This window comes from Lampetra planeri, chromosome 24, assembly GCF_965212315.1.
Source record: "Lampetra planeri chromosome 24, kcLamPlan1.2.h2, whole genome shotgun sequence".
NCBI lineage: Eukaryota > Metazoa > Chordata > Hyperoartia > Petromyzontiformes > Petromyzontidae > Lampetra > Lampetra planeri.
In genome coordinates this window covers 3,093,214-3,114,687 of record NC_136130.1, presented here as the reverse complement: position 1 = coordinate 3,114,687, position 21,474 = coordinate 3,093,214, and the positions used below count along the sequence as shown (strand labels likewise).

General features: G+C 47.5%; 1 protein-coding gene across 1 annotated transcript in view; it reads right to left on the bottom strand.

Moving 5' to 3' along the window:
* The window catches only part of PRKCSH (PRKCSH beta subunit of glucosidase II), a 94,576-nt gene that overhangs the window by 10,049 nt on the left and 63,053 nt on the right, over positions 1–21,474 (bottom strand). The window contains exons 13-15 of the mRNA XM_078605412.1: positions 19,542–19,631; positions 13,216–13,290; positions 2,548–2,647 (exon numbers count right to left, since the gene is read on the bottom strand). Coding sequence (XP_078461538.1) covers positions 2,548–2,647; positions 13,216–13,290; positions 19,542–19,631 — 265 coding nt within the window. The remainder of the gene's footprint in view (positions 1–2,547; positions 2,648–13,215; positions 13,291–19,541; positions 19,632–21,474) is intronic.

Sequence of the window (21,474 nt, the reverse complement as noted above, 5' to 3'; positions counted from 1 at the left end):
TCCCTCCGTCTGTCTGTTTTATGTCCTTGCATCTCCCTCCCTCCCTCCCGCTCCCTCCTCTCCATCTCTTCAACCGTTCACCTTCGTTCACTTTTCTGTCGTCCATCTCAACGATTGCCTCTCTCGCCTTCGAGCGTCTCCGTTAATTAATTGGGTCCCTTAATTTTTATTTGAATTACCCGTCCATAACTCGCGCTATCAATCACTGGGTTTTCAATTACAAGTGGGAGATAGTACGCCACTTATGTGAATGCAAAAATGTATTCTTGCTCTCTCATGCACTCTGTCCTAACCACATTTGCTCAAAATAAAAAGAGGCTTAGGAATGTCTTAGTTTAAAGTGGGTTTAAAAAAATAAAATCGTATTTATTTTATTCGTTCAATGTATTTAGCAACACGTATTATCTTAAGTTAATGGCGCTTATTTCAGCAATGGCGTGCACACACGTAACATGTTACATGTGTATAAATATTTGGCAGTGGTGTCGCAGTGGTGAAAGTTCCGCGACATGAACCCAGTGATCCGGGTTTGATTCCTGGCCATGGATAGCTTCATTGCCAAGTACTACCTGGACCGGTGCTGGCACCGGCATCTCACCAACCAATACTCACCAGTGGTGAAGTATGATCAATCAAACACCAACTAGCGACATGGTGTATGGGGGAGGGACCCTCGTTCTGCAATGGATTAAAATAATGGCGAGAAAAGATACTCTTGTATAACAGTATTTCTCACTTTTCCGATGTGTAGTCATTGTGAGTAGTCGTTAAGTTTTGCAATAAAATTTCTGGTATTTCTCACTTTTCCAATGTGTATTCAATGTGCGTAATCAGTTAACTTCTGCACTTTGTCTACTGCTGCCGTTAGTGTTTTGCTGATGCTTGTTAATGTTTTGCAATAATGTGCCATCTCACTCTTTCACAGTTTGTTATATGATCCTCTATTTAATCCCAATTAAATTCTAATCATGTCACAGTCAAGAAGAAAAGAGGGGGGGGGAGGAAACACACCATTTTCGGAACTGTCGCAGGGAGCGGCGTTACAAACGCAATATAGTCTTCTCAACCGTATTGGCAAAAGGCAAATGAACTGAGCTGAACCTTCTCTCGAACGCTATCGTTCCGTAGCCGTGAAGTGTGTCTCATCCATCATGAACATTATCTGTGCAGCTGCATCAACAGCAGATATTTGTGGAAAAGGGAATGATGGATAAAAGCTCATCCCACCGCGCCATCATTATTTAGGGACCCTCTGGAGCGTGTCGTTAGCGGAGGCATCGTTTGTCTCTTCCACGGTGCGATTGATAGTACGTGGTCAATGGTAGAGAAACCTTTCCCAAACTCATGGCTACGCCACCCAACTTGGAAAAACCCAACAAATTATTTGGTGCTGCTACACATTGCCAGTGGTGCACAAGCAAAACAAAATACAAAAAAAATCCAAACACATTTGTCAATAACACTGCGTGTGGTCTTGAAAGTAAAAATATATAGCAGGTGACGTTTTGCGCAATGGCCCTTCACAGCAAAAAATACAGAGAGGCCAGTAGAGAGGCAGAGTGGATAAGAGTTGGAGCCTGCACTTATTTACATTATGGGGCCTCATAAAAATGGCATTTTTACAAATATTTTCTGATCACCGGTTCTTAAATTGATGAGTAGTTACCTATTAGAAAGCTCTTGGGTCACAAACAACCCCTTCAAAAAAACTAAAATATTATGAAACAAACGAATCTATACTACAAGTACAATTATAAAATGTTACTGGCACATTGCATTGTGGAAAGGATTGTTGTTGCTGAGCACAAGATACAATCCTTTTAGCAATGCAAACTCTGAAGGCCACTCATTCAATTTCCCAGTTGGCTATCATTTGAGTATTTATATTTGAGACAGGGATGATGATCCCAGTTAGCCAGTTGCCCGGCGATTGTGCACGGGAGATCCGTGGTACCGTGAGCAGAGGAACAACATGAACAAAAGACAAGAACATTGCAGAGTACGAGTACAGGGTCCTCGAGGAATACTGTACAATTAACAAAGGTAGTTTCATTTCTTTAGAACTGCTTTTCATGTTTAGTGTTGTTGTCCTTCCCCCCGCACCTCCGATAAGCATTATTGGCTACGTACGGTGCATAGAAGTTCAACATATATACATACATTGAATGTATGGCGCCACCGAGGCGAAATGTTAACTACTTCGCCTGATATACAGAGTTCGTGGATTCGATCTCGACCATGACGCCTGTATTTTGGAGTTTGCATGTTTCTTCCCATGCTCGTGTGGATTTGTCTCCGGGTCCTCCGGTTTTTTCCCTCCACATTTAGAAACACGCGTTCAAGAGTATTTGGCTGCTATAAATATCCACGTGATAAGCCACTACACGCTGAGCTATTATCATTTGTGGCCAGGTCGCTTCTGAGAGCTATAACAGCTTGGTGGGCCTTACCTGGTAAACAAAAAAAAAGATTAAGTTCGTAGCAGTTTACATTGAGGGCGGGGAGTGAGGGGTGGGGGCGGCAGCACAAGAACACTCCGCCACTAACCTTGGTGGAGCGGTTCGGCCCCTGCCAGCACGACATGCCGTGCTCGTACTTCATGGAGCCGTACTTATTCCCATCGCTCTCCACCCACGAGCCCCACGTCCTGCGAACGGCGAGGAGGAGTGGGGAGGGGGGCGGGTGGTGGGGGGGGGGCAGGGGGATGGGGGAAGAGGAGGAATAACAAATCTAATCAAAACAGAGCCGCAAGGTGCGGACGTACAATCTACAGGCAGGGCATATCGATGAATATTTTCTGGTTTGCTGGTAGACTTAGGATGAGGCATACGCTGCTGGTAGACACAGCAATGGCCAGAGGTTTACTGGATGCGGCATGCCGGTTGTGGAAATTAACTTCTGGGCTGCCGATCCAGCCACACTCGGCTGGAATTGAACCCCACTGAGAGCACAAGTCACTGGGTTAGTTCTTAAAATGTGTCCATGGTCCAACGAAGACCAGGAAGATTGTGAACTTTGTTCAGTGGCCAGGGAACTACATCAATTCCACATTCCAGTCCGGTGGGATGATGGGTTTGAGTCGATCCGCCACGATGGGAATTTAAACTCGTGATCGTCAACTCTGCAGCCTAATACATATAAATGTATTAGGCTGGATATACTATTACAATAAAAGTTATAATAAGCTACAGTTCTTGGATAATCGCCTGCTGAATTAAGGCCTTCCGCATGCTGTGTCAGTCATGGTGGTTGTTTGACCATACTTCACCACACTGGTGAAGGTGGTGGAGGGGGGGGGTGTGTTCAGGACCGGTTCAGACATAACTCGACATTGCTATTAGCCATGGGCCGGAAATGAAACTCAGGTTGCTGGGTTCATAGTGAAGTGCGCTAACCACTGCACCACTGCTCTCGCTCACAATGTAAACAGCGAAATCAAATTTCATGGTTTTAATCGTATCCACACCAACGCTATTCCATTAGCGTAACTATTAACATTACTCAATGCCTCTATCTAGCTTGGATTGGCCACAGGCAATGTAAAATTCCACAGATGCACGTCACACATTTATACATATAGATGTAAAATCCCTGCCAAGTATTTCCGCAGTTCTTACTTCCATTGTTTTCATTGCATGGGTACTGCCATTGACAATGTAGTGATAGCAGCCAATCACCTGCCGACCTCATTTTGACCTCTCACCGAACACATAGACGGATTGCATGGACGGATGGACAAACCCATGAGCAACTTATAAATTAGAGGAAGAATTCTCGAAAATGCCGCTGACAGCATTTCAAGATGTTTCAAAAGCATAAATAAAACATAACCCAAAGAAATCTGCCAGTAAACAACTTTGTGTACAGCCACGCAAATATACAAGACACATTGTGACACTTAAACACAATATAAACATTGAGCAATAAACACGTTTTGGGTTGGTCCTGTCTCTTTTAGGGAAATCAATATTGGGGAGGTAAAATATTTATATGTTTTATCTTTGAAAATTACACCCTCACTGTAGCATAAAAAATAAATCCAGAAACGTCATCGGTTGTTCAAAGTATCAGTTTTCAGAGCTACGGTACAATAATAAAATGCTTCAGATGGTACGGTTTCATTTTGCACGTCCGTTATACGGAGAGACCGGCTCCCACCATCGTTCCGTGGAACTTCAACCGCAGCTGTAGGTAGCCAATGGAAAAGAGTACTGCTCCATTGGCTATAGTACAGAGAGACACTACTTTCAATTGTGATTTTTTTTTTGCGTGTGTGCCTGTGTTAGGGGTGCATATAATATGTCGTGAAATGAAATTATGTTGCACAAGCTCAACGAACCATTGCAAACAATGAATCTCAAGAGACACTAGCCCTGTTGAATAAAGGGAAACTCATTATAACCATTAAACGAAGTGCAAACATGACAATCAAAACACACATCTCCCTTTAGCTTCAGAGACAAATTACATTAAGTGGTGATCACCTCGATTTAAAGCTTTCGTGACTGCAGGGATTCATCTTCTTGGTTCTTATCGACAGACCTGTTCTTCACCTGAGGACGGCTGCTTGCGTTGTGGCCGAAACGTCGTGAGAATAATTTTATTATGTTTTATTTGTATTATTGTATTATTTCCATTCTACGTGACTTCACCGAAAGAACCAAGAAGATAGTGATCACCTACTTGGGGCGAGGAGCCCACACGCGCTCGGCCACCTTTGTCTTCCCAATGTTGTTGCCGATGACACCACAGTACACCAGGATGTTCATTTCAGGCCGAGTCAATATCGAGGGAACATTCGGGCGAGGCTCTGATGCCAATTGCCACTGGTGAAGAAAACTATGACCAGGAATGTCACAAAGGGATGTTGGGACTGTTGGTCAGTGTTATGCTAACCACGGTGTCACTGCTGCCCAACTCCCCTTAACAAACGGGCACATTTGCCCGCATGTGAAAAGGGAATTATCTCAGGTGCTCAACAGAAATGTCTGAGACGTAGGTTTGATTCCGGGAAGCTACCTGTAATGAAACCGTGTTCTTAAGATGTGCGAAGCCAGAACGCCAGGGGACCGCACAAAGAGACCAACACATGAGGTTTGGCGTTTTCATTTTATTTGGCTGAATTTGACCGCCATGCAAAGACCGTGCTCGCGTAGCGGGGCTGGTTGGGAATGCGCTGCCCCCTAGCGTGGACAAAAGAGCACTTTAACCGATTTCAAAAGCTGCCCTGACACCGTCGACCGTGGGGTGATGCACGGCTCTGCGAGAGACCCGGGCGCATCCTTCGTGTCGTGCACGATGCGGATTGCGCAGTCTCGATAAAATAACAACAATGCATAATCGTGTGCGTGCGCACACGCAGACATCCCAAAAGAAAGAAAAAAACACAAAAGATCCCTGTTTAGCCGCACAAGACGGTGCTGTTAGAGAGCAACTATGAAGGCTGACAGGACCCAAGCACCACGGTTCTTGGCTGCCTTCGTCTCCCCAATGCCAACGCTTACCCACCGCGCCGGACACTAATCGAAGGCTGGGTCAGCTTACGGGAAGATCGGGACCGCTTCGGATATATAAATTCAATGCTAACTGATGTCATTCCATCAGAAATTGAACCCGGTTGATCAGAACTAGAACAAATATGGATCAGGATTGTAACACATTGCTCGCACCACTGCTTCCCGACTCGTGGATTACCAACCTGTCTCGGCACATCTTTAGGTGAGCTCAGCCTTACTGAGGACCTAGGGCAGTGTGCAAACAGCACCAGAGGGACAGAGGCGGCCAGGGATGGTGCCGGTCACATCTACCCCGCTAAATGCTGTGCTGGCCTTAATAGGTGCTCACAAACAGCACTTGCTTGTACGGTACAGTCTAGGGTTCGTTAGGAGACCTTTGTGCGCACACACAAGCGCAAGTGCACACGCAAAAAACAAGAAAACAAAGATCCCCGTTTCGCTTTCAACAGACTTCTGGGGCAAGTGCTGTTGGCGAGCACCTATGAAGACCGGAATGAAGCACGAGGGAGCGGGTGGCCGGCACCACGCCCAGCCGCCTTTGTCTCCCCCTAGAGGCGATGTTTAGACGTGGCACCAGGTACTCATTTGAGGCCGAGTCGACCTGGGGAAGCCCCATGACCCGCTAAGATAACTGTCACCTGGCGTTGGCCGTAAGTGGGAATCGAACTCCAGCTGTCGGATTCGTAGCGCAGCGCTAACACCACTGCGCCACGACTCCCCACACGCACGAGCACGCACGCATTCTCAAACACACAGGTAAAAGCATTCGACCTTGGCCACTGGCGAAACGCGGCAAATTAAACCTCGATGCGGGTATGTCACGCAATCGCACGAGCATTCTGCCCTACAACAATCCTGACACAGGCACACACGCAACACACACACACACGTGCCTAAACAAGAAAGCATTTTAATCAGTGCCTATTATCTGTTATGATACATGGATGAGTAAGCATGGACGCTTGACAAAACAAAATTAAACAAATGCTGAAAAGTGTGAAAACAAACAACAGAGTTGAAGCAATTTTGGACTTCCATTGAGAGATGGCGAGAGGAAATACGTGGACCAAGAAACGCATGCAAGTCACAGTTCCTCGTGTTGTCTTCCATGGTTTTATTTACAATTATGCCGTCAGTCCATGAGATAAAAAAAAATATGTCAATGTTGGAAAACCTCACCGTGAGAAGTGCATGTCCCAATGTTGGAGATTGGCCCATGAAAGTAAATATCAAAGAAACTCATCTGAGAATCATTCAAGTCATCGTTTTATGCAAAGTCTACGGGGTAGAATTTGCACATGCGCCGCTAATTGGTTAAGCAACAGGGCCTGTATTTTTTAAATCGTAGCCCTGGCCTTGAACCAAATTAAGTGCAAAACAAAAAAGGAGAATTACGTGTTCTTTGTGCTATCATTGGTGATCCCGCTGAGACCACCAACTCGTCACACTTGAAGAAGCCCTTTTAATCACAATTCAGTCAGTGTACACAAGTCTGAAAGGCTGTGAGTCTCTATGCGAGTCTGTGGTCTTATATACGAGTCTGTGGGTTTCTATGTAAATCTGGTTCTATATGAGAGACTATGCATCATAATGTGAGTCTGTGGTTCTATATGTGAGTCTGTTGGTCTCTATGTGAGTCTGTGGGTCTCTATGGGAGTCTGTGGGTCTCTATGGGAGTCTGTGGGTGTCTATGTTGTCTTTGTGAGTGTATGGGTCTCTATGTGAGTTTGTGGTTCGACATATGAACCTTATAGCGGGACCCCAGGGTCCCATAAGCCCCCGGCTCTCGCATAAACTGCGTTGCGACGTCATTTTGTGTCTGTTGAAGGCGAACGATATGGCAATCGATTCCTCTCGACGAGCTCTACACGATGCGCTCATCAAAGTTTTGTTTATGACTACGGCATTCGTCCTCGCTGCGCTTGGACGACACGACAACAGAACCATCCGCGACAGGTGGGTCGCGGCGTTTATGTGCGCGACGGGACGGAGTCGCCAAAATAAATAAAATAAATTGCTATTTTGACTTCCATTTATTCGGGACCCCAGGGTCCTGCCATAAGGTTCATATATCTGTGGTTCAATGTGAGTCTCTGCGTGTCTAAGGGAGTATTTGGGTCTCTAGGGGAGTCTGTGGTTCTATATATAAATCGTTGGTGACCAGGTTGAGATGACACCTGGTTTGATCACAGATACAAGCAACCCAAGTTTCAACCTTTTAATATTGATTTGAAGCTTTCGTGACTGCAGGAATCCATCGTTATCAGGTGGGACAACCACAGCAGTTTTTCTTGCTGTGGTTGTCCCACCTGATGACGATTGCTTGGGTTGGGATCGAAACGTCGTGATCTATTATTTTTATACCTACATGACTTTACCGAAAAAACCAAAGAATATTTCAACCTTTTCTCTAACTATGCCGATGTAGCACTCTGACACAGCCATTAATAATCCTCGAGTCACCAAACAACCTCAAGCCATTTAATAAATAAATGTATTTAACGCAGCTAACCTGTTTCATTATAAATCACAAATTCCACGAAAATTCGTACTTAAATTTTAATATTCATTATTATTCAGATGGCAATAAAAATGTTGGCTACACCATGCAACTTCACCAGCAATTAAGAGCCCATGATTCATTCCATTATGCAACTTACTGGCATACGGAAAAACAAAACACAGTCTCTTCCTGACCGATGGGGGGGTGTGGGAGGGGGGAGTCCAATTTAATTTTCAGATTCTCCCACACCGAGACACAGAGCTATGGAGTAGCGAGTGCGCGCAAGCAGTGCAACTGCACCAGGTGCTAACGGGGCTGGAAAAGCCCAAGCGCCGGACTACGCAAGAGGGTGTGGATTTCGTATAGAGGGCCCCCCCCCCACCCATTTCACTCCTTGCACCGGAGCCCATGCCGACCACGCTGCACCACTGCTCCAGGTACCACGAGGTTCAGTTGTATTACTCTTTGGTTTTTTCGGTAAAGTCACATAGGTAGGAAAATAAAATAAATTAAATCACGACGTTTCGGAGGCAACACAAGCTTCCGTCTTCAGGTGGCACCGTCACAGCAAAATTACTGTATCAAGTGGAGAGAACTCTAAGAGACACGAGACTATAAACAGGTTAAGGGGGGGGGGAGGAGCCAGGATGGGCCGTGGGGAGGGTTAAGTTAAGCCTCCTTTTGTTATGCTGCAGGGGGTTATGGGAGGGCGCCGTGTGCAGGCGATGGTGAGTGGTCAAAAAAGGGGGGACATCTAAACAAGAGGCAGTATTTAAGCTGACAAACGGGTTGCCTTGCAGTGTACTGCAGTAAACTATAAGGCTGCTAAAGTTTAACTTGGGTTTAACGTGGTTAAAAAATGGGGCTAATCAAGCTGGGAATAGAAAACTGGAAGAAATACGAATGGCTGTACAATTATAAGGCAGCTAAAGATTTGACTTGGTTGATAACATCTTTCCAATGATTGCTCAATTTGAAACCATCCTCTCGGTTGAAGTTGTGTCTATGTTTGTATATCTGGATAGCGTGTATCTGTACATCTGTACATCGCGAGGCTTCGCTTCCAGATGGCTTACAGCTATGAATGATCTTTATCTCAAGCGAAACCTAAGCACATCTTCTGAGACCTACTAAAATGACAAATCTAGTACTTTTGTATTGAAAAGGAAAAAAACATGAATTGTCAATCATGTCCCAGGGGTTCAATAAACGAGGGTCTCAGGCAAAGTTGCGAGAATAACGAAATGTCGTGCAACCTGCCTCGCCGAACGGCACAGTGGCACAGCGACGTGACGCGCGGAACGAGCGTCAATAATGACGACGCGACGTCACGGACACAATGTACGTCTCTGAATCAGCTCTCAAGCATTACGTCAATCACGTGACTTCTGCGAGGCCACCCCCACTCTCGAGTCCCTCCCCTCCCTTAGCCCCCTGTGCGAACAGATGCCACTCCGTGTAGCAGCAGCGCTTCCTCCGTCTCCACAACTTTCCTAATCATTTGGAACAATCTTAATTTTAGAACTTTCGTGACTGCAGGAATTATTATTTGTTTCTTTCGGTTAAGTCACGTCTAAAGATAAAATAATAAATTAAATTAAATAATAGAATACGACGTTTCGATTGCAACACAAGCAATCATCATCAGGTATAATGAAATAGCGACATAAAATCTAACCAGAAAACTATAGACAGACATATCAGCAGACAGATATCACCAAGATACATAGCGAGAGCAACACAGGTAACAGAGAGGGGTGATCGTCTCTGTGGGGTGGCCTTAAATAGACAGAGGGGGGGCGGAGGCAGAGAGAGGGAGGAGGGTTAGAGAAAAAATTAGCATATCAATGAGTGGTCAACAGACGTGGTGCTGCGAATGCGATGGCACGGCAAGCAAGCCTGAAAATCAGGAGAAGGACACACTAAAATTAAATAACCTAGTAAAATATCGAAATGTAATGCAATACAACACAGAGATTGTTCACACTTAAATTCTAACTTAGCAATCTTTGAAATACGTAATCAACCAGGCTATGCGTTAATTGCGTGTTGACCGACCCTCTGTGTTGTATTACATTACATTTCGATATTTTACAAGGTTATTTAATTTTAGTGTGTCCTTCTCCTGATTTTCAGGCTTGCTTGCCGTGCCATCGCATTCGCAGCACCACGTCTGTTGACCACTCATTGATATGCTAATTTTTTTTATCTAACCCTCCTCCCTCTCTCTGCCTCCGCCCCCCCCCCTCTGTCTATTTAAGGCCACCCCACAGAGACGATCACCCCTCTATGTTACCTGTGTTGCTCTCGCTATGTATCTTGGTGATATCTGTCTGCTGATATGTCTGTCTATAGTTTTCTGGTTAGATTTTATGTCGCTATTTCATTATACCTGATGATGATTGCTTGTGTTGCAATCGAAACGTCGTATTCTATTATTTAATTTAATTTATTATTTTATCTTTAGACGTGACTTAACCGAAAGAAACAAATAATAATTCCTGCAGTCACGAAAGTTCTAAAATTAAGATTGAACCACTTCTACGGGGAAGTTTCAAGCTTATCTTTTTTCTCTCTCTCTGGCGACTTGTTTTCTCTGCCTGTGTCCTCTCTTTAGATTGTTCACACTTAAATTCTAACTTAGCAATCTTTGAAATACGTAATCAACCAGGCTATGCGTTAATTGTGTGTTGACCGACCCTCTGTGTTGTATTACATTACATTTCGATATTTTACTAGGTTATTTAATTTTAGTGTGTCCTTCTCCTGATTTTCAGGCTTGCTTGCCGTGCCATCGCATTCGCAGCACCACGTCTGATGACCACTCATTGATATGCTAATTTTTTTCTCTAACCCTCCTCCCTCTCTCTGCCTCCGCCCCCCCCCCCCTCTGTCTATTTAAGGCCACCCCACAGAGACGATCACCCCTCTCTGTTACCTGTGTTGCTCTCGCTATGTATCTTGGTGATATCTGTCTGCTGATATGTCTGTCTATAGTTTTCTGGTTAGATTTTATGTCGCTATTTCATTATACCTGATGATGATTGCTTGTGTTGCAATCGAAACGTCGTATTCTATTATTTAATTTAATTTATTATTTTATCTTTAGACGTGACTTAACCGAAAGAAACAAATAATACATTTGGAACAATTTTCACATTTCTTTTCCATGCCTTTCTCCTTACTTCCCATACTTCCTCTTCTCTCATCTGTTGTCTGTTCCTTTTATTCCACGCATCGCATCCTTCCCGTGGTGGTGTGCCATGGATGAACGCTGACGGTGTTTTACGTACATTCACGATATTGCCGTAACACTTTTTATTTGTATTACTTAGGAATCCCAGTTTTCATCGGCAGCCCCCTAGAATTCGACAAGCCAAAATAAGAGAACTGTTCTCTGCAGCCCTACTCAGCTGCCTTGTTTTATTTAATGCCCATCATTGACCAGGAGGAGACCATTATATTCGCCGAGTAAAACAAACGACAAAAGGCCTATCTATGTACTCGTATCTGTACGCTTACCTTCAGTAAGGAGATTGCTGGGTGACTTTCGATGACAAACTGACAAGAGTGATTGCCTTCGCTGCTTTGCACAACACACCGACTTACTGGCCTCTGATGGCAGACTGGTATCTCTGATACAGTCTTAGATAAAAGACCCTTAAACCAGGCTCCAAAAGAGCCTTTAGAACAAAGATTAAAATAGCATCCTCTGATGGGGTTTGCGGAAAATCAGCGCAGAGCAGTTTCGAATGTAAGTTCAGACAGACTGGTCTCTGACTTAGCTTTTAAACAACAAACTGACAAGAATTCTAGATTTGAAGCTTTCGTGACTGCAATGATTCATATTCTTAGCCACCCACACAGATTCCTACTTGAAACCGAATTCCCACCACCACCCATTTCAAAAGAATTCTCTCATCAAAATGCTATACCACAGAGCCCATGGCATTGCTGACCAACACCACCTGGCCGGTGAATTAAGACATGTACATCGGGCCCTCAGGATGAACGGATACTCTGACCGCACTATCCGCCACGCTGTCTCTCCCACCATACAGAAACAACCACATGAAACTCCGACCAAAACTATCACGTTGCCATACATAGCAGGCGTGACCAAAAAGATCTCCAAAATTCTAAACAAACATAAGATCCAAGTCCGATTCAGTACAGTGCATAAAATCCGTGATCTGATTCCATCTGTGAAGGATGTCGTTCCTGACTTACAGTATCCTGGAGTCTACAAATTGAGTTGCATTTGTGGTGATTGCTACATTGGAGAAACGAAACGTCATGTTTCTGATCGTGTCCGCGAGCACAAGTCAGATCTGAAACACGGCAGAACTGATTCTTCGGCCGTTGCCGATCATTGCTACAACTCGGTGGGCTCTCATGAAATTGTATTTTCCGAGACCAAGGTTCTCTGCAAACCTCCTGGCTACCATCAAAGGTTTGTACACGAAGCCATACAAATATACAAACACAGACATAATTTCAACCGTGATGACGGTTACAAACTGAGTAATCATTGGAAAGATGTGATTAACCATGCAAAAAAGATTTAACTACACTTATTTGCCAATCTTATTTGACAGACAACCATTACTGTTTTACCATGTTTAGTGGTGGTCTTCTTGTTACAGGTTGAGTCACAAACCGCACCTCTCCATAACAAAGGCTCAGCCTTTGTTATGCAGTCTATTCTTAGTCTCAAGCCTCACCTTACCATATTAATAATAAGTATGCGGCCCTTGCCCCACCACCTTCTCCAACCATTATATAAACGCAGTGGTAACTCCTGCAATCTCTCATTTACTTGATACAGCTGTCGTGGCTGTGACGGTACCACCTGAAGACGGAAGCTTGTGTTGCCTCCGAAACGTCGTGATTTTTATTTTTTATTTTATTTTACTTTTTAATGTTTTTACCTACGTGACTTCACCGAAAAAAACCTAAGAATATAAACTGACAAGACTGCGCTTTCTTTAACCCTTTGGGCAAAAGACTGCCTTGACCAGCCTCTGATGGGATCTTTAGGATGCAAACACAAGCCAGTTTGATGGGGTCTTTAGGCAGCAGTGATAGACTGAGCCCCTAATGGGCTTCATAGACCCATATCCTCTGAGCAACATTATCTTTAAATGCCATTGTAAGATACATTCCGATGTGCCTAATGGAGGGAGTGTCACTCACCCAAGGCTGGTGTCGCTGCCTCCATTCTTGGGCTTCTGTGTGACTCTGTCAAACGGGCACAGCTTGTAGACATATCTGCAAACACAAGGAGGAATTGCAGCACACAAAAAACACGCAGAGGGCACTTTCCCCGCGTGCACAAATATATATATATTAAAAAAATCTTGTTATGTATGAAAAATCCTGCATAGAGCACTTTGCACATGCAGCTGTTTTGGGATTAACACCCCTAAGCCTTGCTCTATGCGGGCTGTTAAACTGAAAAATGTTTAAAAACAAACAGCGTAAAATATACACATATATAGCGCTGCATTTTTTTGTGGTAATGCCAAAGCTTTTCGCACAGTCAACAAAACCAATGATATACGGGGGAACAAGAGGAACGTACGAACCGGGGAACAAAATCAAATAATGTATTGTTAAAAATATAAATGGTCTTCGGTAGGACACAGCGTCACGTACGGGGACGTGACGACAGCTAAAATGAAGAGCGTGCCCGGCGGGACGACAACAAGGGAGACGGAGCGATGGGATCGACTCGAGTGCGGCAGTGAGATGGAGCGCAGCATCGCAGGACCACGATGGGATGGATGACGATGGCACAGGGAGGGGCCCTTCACAACTAGCGGTGGATAGATTATGGCCATTGCTCAGCCATCCACGCGTGGCAATGAACGGTGGATGGAGACAGCTGCTCCCAAGGACGACGGCAACGGTCGACTTCCCCCACGGTGCGGTACGCGTAGGCATTGACGAGCACCGCGTCCAGAGGGATGACGATGGGCCGAGTGAGAATCGACTCCAACCCCCGACCCCCCCCCCCAGCTGCCGATGCCGCCGCTGTCGCCGTCCCGACTTCAACTCGAACTCGCGACCTTTGGACCCGCGGGAGGTCAAGCGCTCGAAGCAGATTTCCGAGGCCGGATATTGAAATGAATAGCCATCACGCAACCGTTGGATCGGTATCGCTATTCATTAAAGTGGGACAACAAATGGCCTTGCAGCCTTCGGCCAAGATATTCACCAACAGAGTGTGATACAGCCAATTTCAACACATCACGGCCCACGAATCGGCAGCCAATACTAACGCACAGATACAGATCTTTATTTAACCAGGCAAGAGCCCATTAAGATGAACATCTCCTTCGCAAGAGAGACCTGATATTTGTATCGACGTTGCGCTGCTGTCATCCCGTGCTTGGGAGGATGGCTCTGTGGATCACGTACAGAGATAGCTGAATGCATGTGGGATTCTAAACTGGGAAGGCAGTACAACAAGTGGGTTGCTTAATTGACCACACAGATGTCTAGCCCCTATCCTCCCTCCTATGTGTGAATTTCCCCAGGCACTCCAGTTTACTTCCACATGCCAAACACTTGTTAGAGAACTGGTTGAGTATTCTAATACGAATATAAACGTACAGACAAATTATGTTCATATCCACTGCTGGATGAGTGCCTCCCCATACCGTGGTGGGTTGTTGCTACCCATTTGACCAGACTGCAGCACGTTGGTCAGCGCAGGCCGATGAAGGTGATGGGAGGATGCAAGTGGAGGAAAAGTAGAGTACAACGATATCATGTGCTGCACTGCCCACAACAGCTACATTGCCTATAACACATGCGATGCAGATTGCCACCCACACAAGCACCACACAGGCTCAACCCCACTCTGCTTATGAGATCCGATGAAATCGGGTTCATTTCGGGTGATATGATCATAGGCTCCTAATGCATGACCCTGCTAAGAATGAGTCTTGACACTCTGTGAGGATTTCATGGTCGAATAAATGAAATTATTTTTATTATTATATTGGATGGGTCGAGATTGACTTCTTTTAACAATAACAGCACTTATTGCGACTGCAAATTCAGATTCCAAGGTCAAGTCGAAACGTGTCCGTGCACAAAACAAGCGGCGGCGGGCAAGTCCCGAGCCGGTGCTGGAAATTCCACATTCTCACGGCAGGAGCCAAGCCGCGCGTATCAAACAGAAAAAAGCACCAACGCCACCCCCGTTCATGCTCCGTGGACGATGTTCAATGGAATCCGTACGTCTCGCGAGCGGATCCGCCCACCGCCCTCGCAGAAAGCGCAAATTCACGGAAAAATTCCCCGACGTGCAACAGCGGGGCCCGCCGGGCCATCGACCGCGCAACCAAGTCGAAGCAATCCATCGCACGTAGGAAAAAAAAAACGGCGCCGTTTCCTGGCTACAAAAATAAATAAATATTGGCATTCACTTACTGGTCGCCAATTCATCCAGCCATACGCAAAGAGGCCCGCCACAAGTCAACAGTCCTCGCATCCTCGACAATAGATACAATAATATTCACAGCTGCAGGTACCGATTACGGCCCTGACGTCTGCTCACATCTCACTTATTCGGAGTGCGCGGCGTTCAATTCCGCCACTGGCTGCAATTCGTTAAGCGCATTATTAGCACAGGCCCCGGCCGCTTGTCGCTGCAAAGTGGCCTCTTATCGTGGGGCTCCTCCTCCCGGTCTCTCCTTCGCCAAGGGCAAATAAGAATTAAACATTTAGCAGGGGATGAATGGTATGGTGGGGATGGGATGGAGGGGGGAAGATGGTGGGTGGGTGAGTGGGTGGGGTGCACGGCGGGAGCGTGAGAAATGGGGAGGAGACGCTCTGACATGATGGATATTACGCAGGCATCGCTCTGTCGCCCCCATTAGTCAGCAAGCGCGGCGCTCGTCTCGCCGGCCGCGCGCCGATCCGTCTCCCGCGAGTGCCGCCGATTAAACTGTTTCGAGTCGTCCAGTCGTTCCATTCCGGTACAAGGGGGGGGGGGAAACAAGGGGGTGGGGGCACGGCAGGGGGGCGGCAGGGGGGGCAGCAGGGGGGCGGCAGGATTTCCACCCCACCCCCACCACCCCTGGAAACGAGCGAGAGTGGCTGACAGTGCTGCGCCGGCACAAATTAGCGCTCGCTCGCCGTGTCCACCATGAAATTAGCCCCGACGAGGGTAGCCGGTGACAATGTGAAGGTGGGTGGAGGACATTGCGTGTTTGGTTAGTGATGTGCATGTGCTCAGGAGGATAGAGAGACGCACTGCTTTGGCGAGGGAGGTTTTTTGGCACAATACAAATCGGTCGGCCCTTTTTTGTGATCGCCAAAACTATTCCCGTCGTCAATTCGTAAGCGAGTTAAGCCCTCTGCCAGAGCGCGGGTTGATTTGTCGCGTGAGGAACATGACTCTCTGTGGCTCGTTCTCTCACGTCAGGGGAAGAAGGGTTACACACTGCTCTGCGATCGACATGACACCCAAAGCACAATGTGGAAAATATTACGTAAACAAAAAAAATTGATGAAATCTACGTCCGCATTTTTTTGTCATGGCCAGTTTGTAACCCCCAAAAACCTGTGAAAGGAAAACTGCTCATGCGTCGACCGTGTTTGCCGCGTGTGTCGAATACTCAACAAGGGAAGCCAAAGGGGGAATTTCAACATAGAAAGTGTTTTCCAGCTCAAGTGCAGACCGGCCCGGCCCGGCCCGGCGGACGCTCCACATTTCTACGCTCGGGACAAAAGCACATCCGTTAAAGGGCCACTGGGAACTTGTCACAAACCGCCACTTTTACCAAGCGCATGGGGAGGGAGGGGGGATGAGGGACCTGAGTTTGACTCGTCAGCCACATTTCAGACTCGTGTCGTTGTGATTGCTCGTCGAGGGCTCCACACACCGTGCTGAACGTCGCACTCGTTGATTCCGCCGGATTCACAGCACAGTGTGCGCCAAGCACATTTGTTAAATGTACCCATTTTTTTCTCTCTCCATTCTGTGTTCAACGACAACCGCCTTTGCAGGTCACAACATTTCTCTTTCCGCTTCATCCCTTGCACTGCTCCGCTTAAAAAAATTCCTTCCACATTGTCTCGTTTCACAAGATCTTATAACTAAAACAATTCAAACAATTTTTTTTATTTTACCAGCTACGTAGCTCTTTTTCTAAAGCGACCTGGCCACAAATCATAGCCCAACAAAAGTGGCTTATCAAGTGGAAATGTATCGCAGCCAAATACTCTAAACACGTGATGTTGATTCTAAATGTGGAGGGAAAAACCGGAGGACCCGGAGAAAAATCCACGCAATCACGGGGAGAGAGACACGCAAACTCCAAATATACAGCAGGCGTTAGGGTCGGGATCGAACCCATGGCCTCCTGCATGAGGCGAGGTAGATAACCATCTTGCCACCGTGGCGCCCCAACAACCTTGCTCAAATGAAGAAACGCATTATATATTTTCTACTACAACTCTACTGGTGGTTTGTCGCTGGCCGATGGCGTTTTTGGGCCTTTGCAGCAAACCTGCTGCACATGGGGAGGAGGCGCGGAAAATCCCAGCGCGATGCCAACGCCCTGCCCACCCCCCGTCGTGCCCCACCCCCCCCTCCAACCCCCCAGCCACCACCCTCCTGCTGGCTGGGCAGATGCGACGATTGCTCGGCAGACAGCACCACTCGGCTCTGGCGTCACGCGAAGCCGCGGTCGTATTTCAGACGGGAGACGTGCGTGCTAAGAATCAGTTAGCCCCCCACCCCCAACCCCACTAAACGGTGATTAAACTGGGATCGTAGACATGCCAAATTTGACGGTCCCAAGCTGGTCCCCATGGACGACATGAGTAATTTTTAAAAAATATTTTTCGTATGTAATTTGCCATGGACTGTCTGTGAAGGATCACGTGTCTACGAATCCCTTTGTCCAACATCCACTGCCTGACGAAGAGAGCTCCTCAAGCTGCCGCCATCTCGACGACGCACTTGGGACACGAGCCGATTTAAAACGCTCCGTGCAGTCAGCCGACGTCCTCTCGGGCACATTGCCTCCAAACGGTCGTCCCTCCATCAGGATTCTTAACCAGAGGCTACCACAACACCGAGGACCGCCATCGCACAGGGTACCCAATCAATGTCTGACACGCTCGGAGCCAGAAGAATTCACGAGACGTGAACTACCTCGCCCCACATACAGGAGGTCGTGGGTTCAATCCCGACCCTGACACCTGTATATTTGGAGTTGGCGTGTCTCTCTCTCCCCGTGGTCAACTTTTAGAATCAACATCACGCGTTTAGAGTATTTGGCTGCTATACATTGCCACGTAAGCCACTTCGTTGAGCTATCATTTGTGGCTAGGTCGCATTTGAAAAAGAGCTACATAGCTCAGTGGGCCTTACCTGCTAAAATGCAAATAGTTAACTTTGAGTTTAAACTTCAGTACTTCAGACACAATGCCCGGGCCGGGCGCCTCGGTACATCGTGCCGGGGCCCTGCGCGCGCGATCACCGACGGGCAGTTCGCTACGGGATTGGAGACGATCCCGGAGCCAGGCAACAGCCAACGTGCACCGTGCGCACGATGGAGTCCGATCTTCACCACCACCTACTCGGCCTGCGCTCTGCGTGCCGGCGAGCGCAGCGTCTCGTGGGGACCGCTACGCAGAGAGGGGTTCGCGCGCCGTGACGATTGATGATGATGATAGGCTATTATCCCTTCAATTGATGTAACCTGCCCAAGCCCACTTACTTTACTTAACAGGTAGAATTATGTCTTTAACCTGCATGGTCTCTCATCCCATGCGCTCCCATTTCTGTCTCTCAAAAGTATTCCCCAAGCATGCGAACCTTTCAGATGTATTTGTTGCATTCCCATTTTCTTTGTTAATGTCCATGCATCTGATCCATATGTCATAGCAGGTAGCACACTATCGACTGCCTGCTATGACCAGAACTTGATTTCTCACTCGATATCTTCCGGAACAACGATCGGCTAGATGGCTTGGCATAGGCACTACCACCACAAGGTATGCCTATAAATAACAATTGTACAATACCGTACCCAAAATACCTAGAACTCTAAGAACATATTAGTTACATTTGGATGCAATGAGGACGAAATAAGGTGAGACGGATGTGTGTATGCTGAACTTCTTTTGTACTGTACGTAACCAACCGTGCGAATCGGAGGTGAGGGGGAAGGACAACAAACTAAACACAAAAAGCAGTTCGAGATAAATGAGTTTTAACTTTAGATTTAAAAAAATGCTTAGCTCCAGTGGCTTCATAATATCGGAAGGAAGAGCGTTCCAGACGGCCGCAGAAGCGTATCTGAAAGCGCGCGATGCGGTGACCGTCAGGATGTGGCATGCCTAAATATCATTCCCGCAACAGCGTCTCCGGACTGTTCCGGCTGACCATCATCCAAGACGAGAGGAGGAAGACTGCGGTTACGATGTTCAGTGTCGCGGAACGATGCTGGCAAGCAACGGTGCGAGAAGGCGCGGCGAAGGGCGACTATACTCACTCGGTGGTGGTCATGTCGAAGCACTTGCCGTACATGTACGCAAACTCGCCATTCGGCCCGAGGTCCAAACCCAGTTCCTTCTCCAAGCTCCTGCAAAGCGACGGGCAGCAACACGCATCAGGCCACGGGTCGAAGTGTCGAAGCCCCACACATAACAACACGGGAACGTGTCCCACACACCTCCGAGCAGCACGATGGGCTACGTACGGTGCGAAAGACATTCAACATACATAACAGACCAAAAGAGTAATTCTGTTTTATGTACAGCCCAATGGACAATCTCCTGCTGGAGTAAGGCCACAGGGACCGGTTTCGTGGAAGACAATTTTTTCACAGACCGGGGGTGGGGGGGGGGGTCATCATTGGGTCTTTCCCCCTTTTCAAAGAAGCTCTCCAGCGACGTTTGTTTTGTACTCATTGTGGCTACTAGGAGTTAGCAGCTTGCGGGCTTACCAACACTGTGACTGAGACGAGTGCGCAGTGCGGGAAAGAGGCGCAGATGGAAGTGGTCAATAATAAAACAATGGGGGCGGGCCACGCGCGGACTCACCACTCTCACCTCCTGCTGCTGTGCGGCCCGGTTCCTAACAGGCCATGGACCGGTACCGGTCCGCGGCCCGGGGGTTGGGGACCCCTGCTCTAACTAACCCCTTCCGCCCCCACATCGAGTCGGTCATGAAGATTAGTTCTGACCATACTTTACCACGCCGGCCAGTGCACGTTGATGAAGTGAGCGCCCATGTCTGGTTCAGTCATCACGTTGTCCGTAAGCCGGGAATCAAACTCAGGTAGTCCGGGTTAATTTTGCCGTGCGCTCACCATTACAACGCCGCTCCACCCCAACTCATTTTATATTTTCAGCCCAACAGGCCATCTCAGTGCGTGACTTTGAGTTAAGAATAGTGACAATTCAACATCCACGAGGGGAGGGCCTATTCTTTCGATAGGACCACCGCTATTAGCTTCGATGGGACCACCCAGCAGAATGATGGGCTGAGTTGATTTCCAACCAGAATTTAAGCCCGTACAAGGCAAGTCCGGGTGGTATAGCCACAGCGCTGGCATCACATGCTGCAAGTCACGACCGACTCCTGAACCTCAGGCGGCCACTGCACATCTTCTCGCTACTCTCTGTCCCACTTTATTCCCTTTTGCGCCACTCACTTGACCAAATCCAGCCAGGCGGTGCTCCAGTCAACAGTATTCAACTTCACAAACCATAGGTTTCAAGTTCAAACTTTGTTTGGGGATTGACTGAGCCCTTTCAGTCTCTGAGAAGTGAACAGGGCCCATCGTTTGAGGAGGATGGCCATTGCCACCACTGGAATGTGGGATTTCCACTGCTGGCTAAAGGCTGCGAAACGAGGATGAGCTCAACCCACATATTCACTCGAGCAGAGGCACACTTCGACTTGAGTGCATTTGTCCAAAGAAAACTCACGCAGACACATTCCCGGGCCTTCAGCCAGATTAAATATGCAAATCAGATAACACGGCCCCTACACGTGGCACAATCTAAATGTTCAAACCAACAAGGATTCTCGGTGTTTTTGCTCATCTTTTGTTTATTTTTCCATTTCACAGCGGCACATTGGCCGGCGAGCATTCCCCTATCATCTGCCTGCCCGCCCGCCCATCCGCCCGCCCACCGGGCATGCCAGCTCCGACAGCAACACCTCAACTTTGACGCACTGCCACATGGGAACCACTGCTGGGGCATCCAGAAGGCACGGGCAACATGGCAATCGCATGGAAACCCTGCGCCATTCAGGGGCAGACGTTCGTCTCACTCCCGGCTGATGTGGCTGCAGCTGCTGCCGCTGCTACAAGTGGACGGGACGAACGCGGACTTACCACCGGGGGAGGGAAATCGCCCGGACAATGCCGAACACGCTCCGTGGTGTCAGCGGAGTGCTGGTGGGGGGTGTGGCTG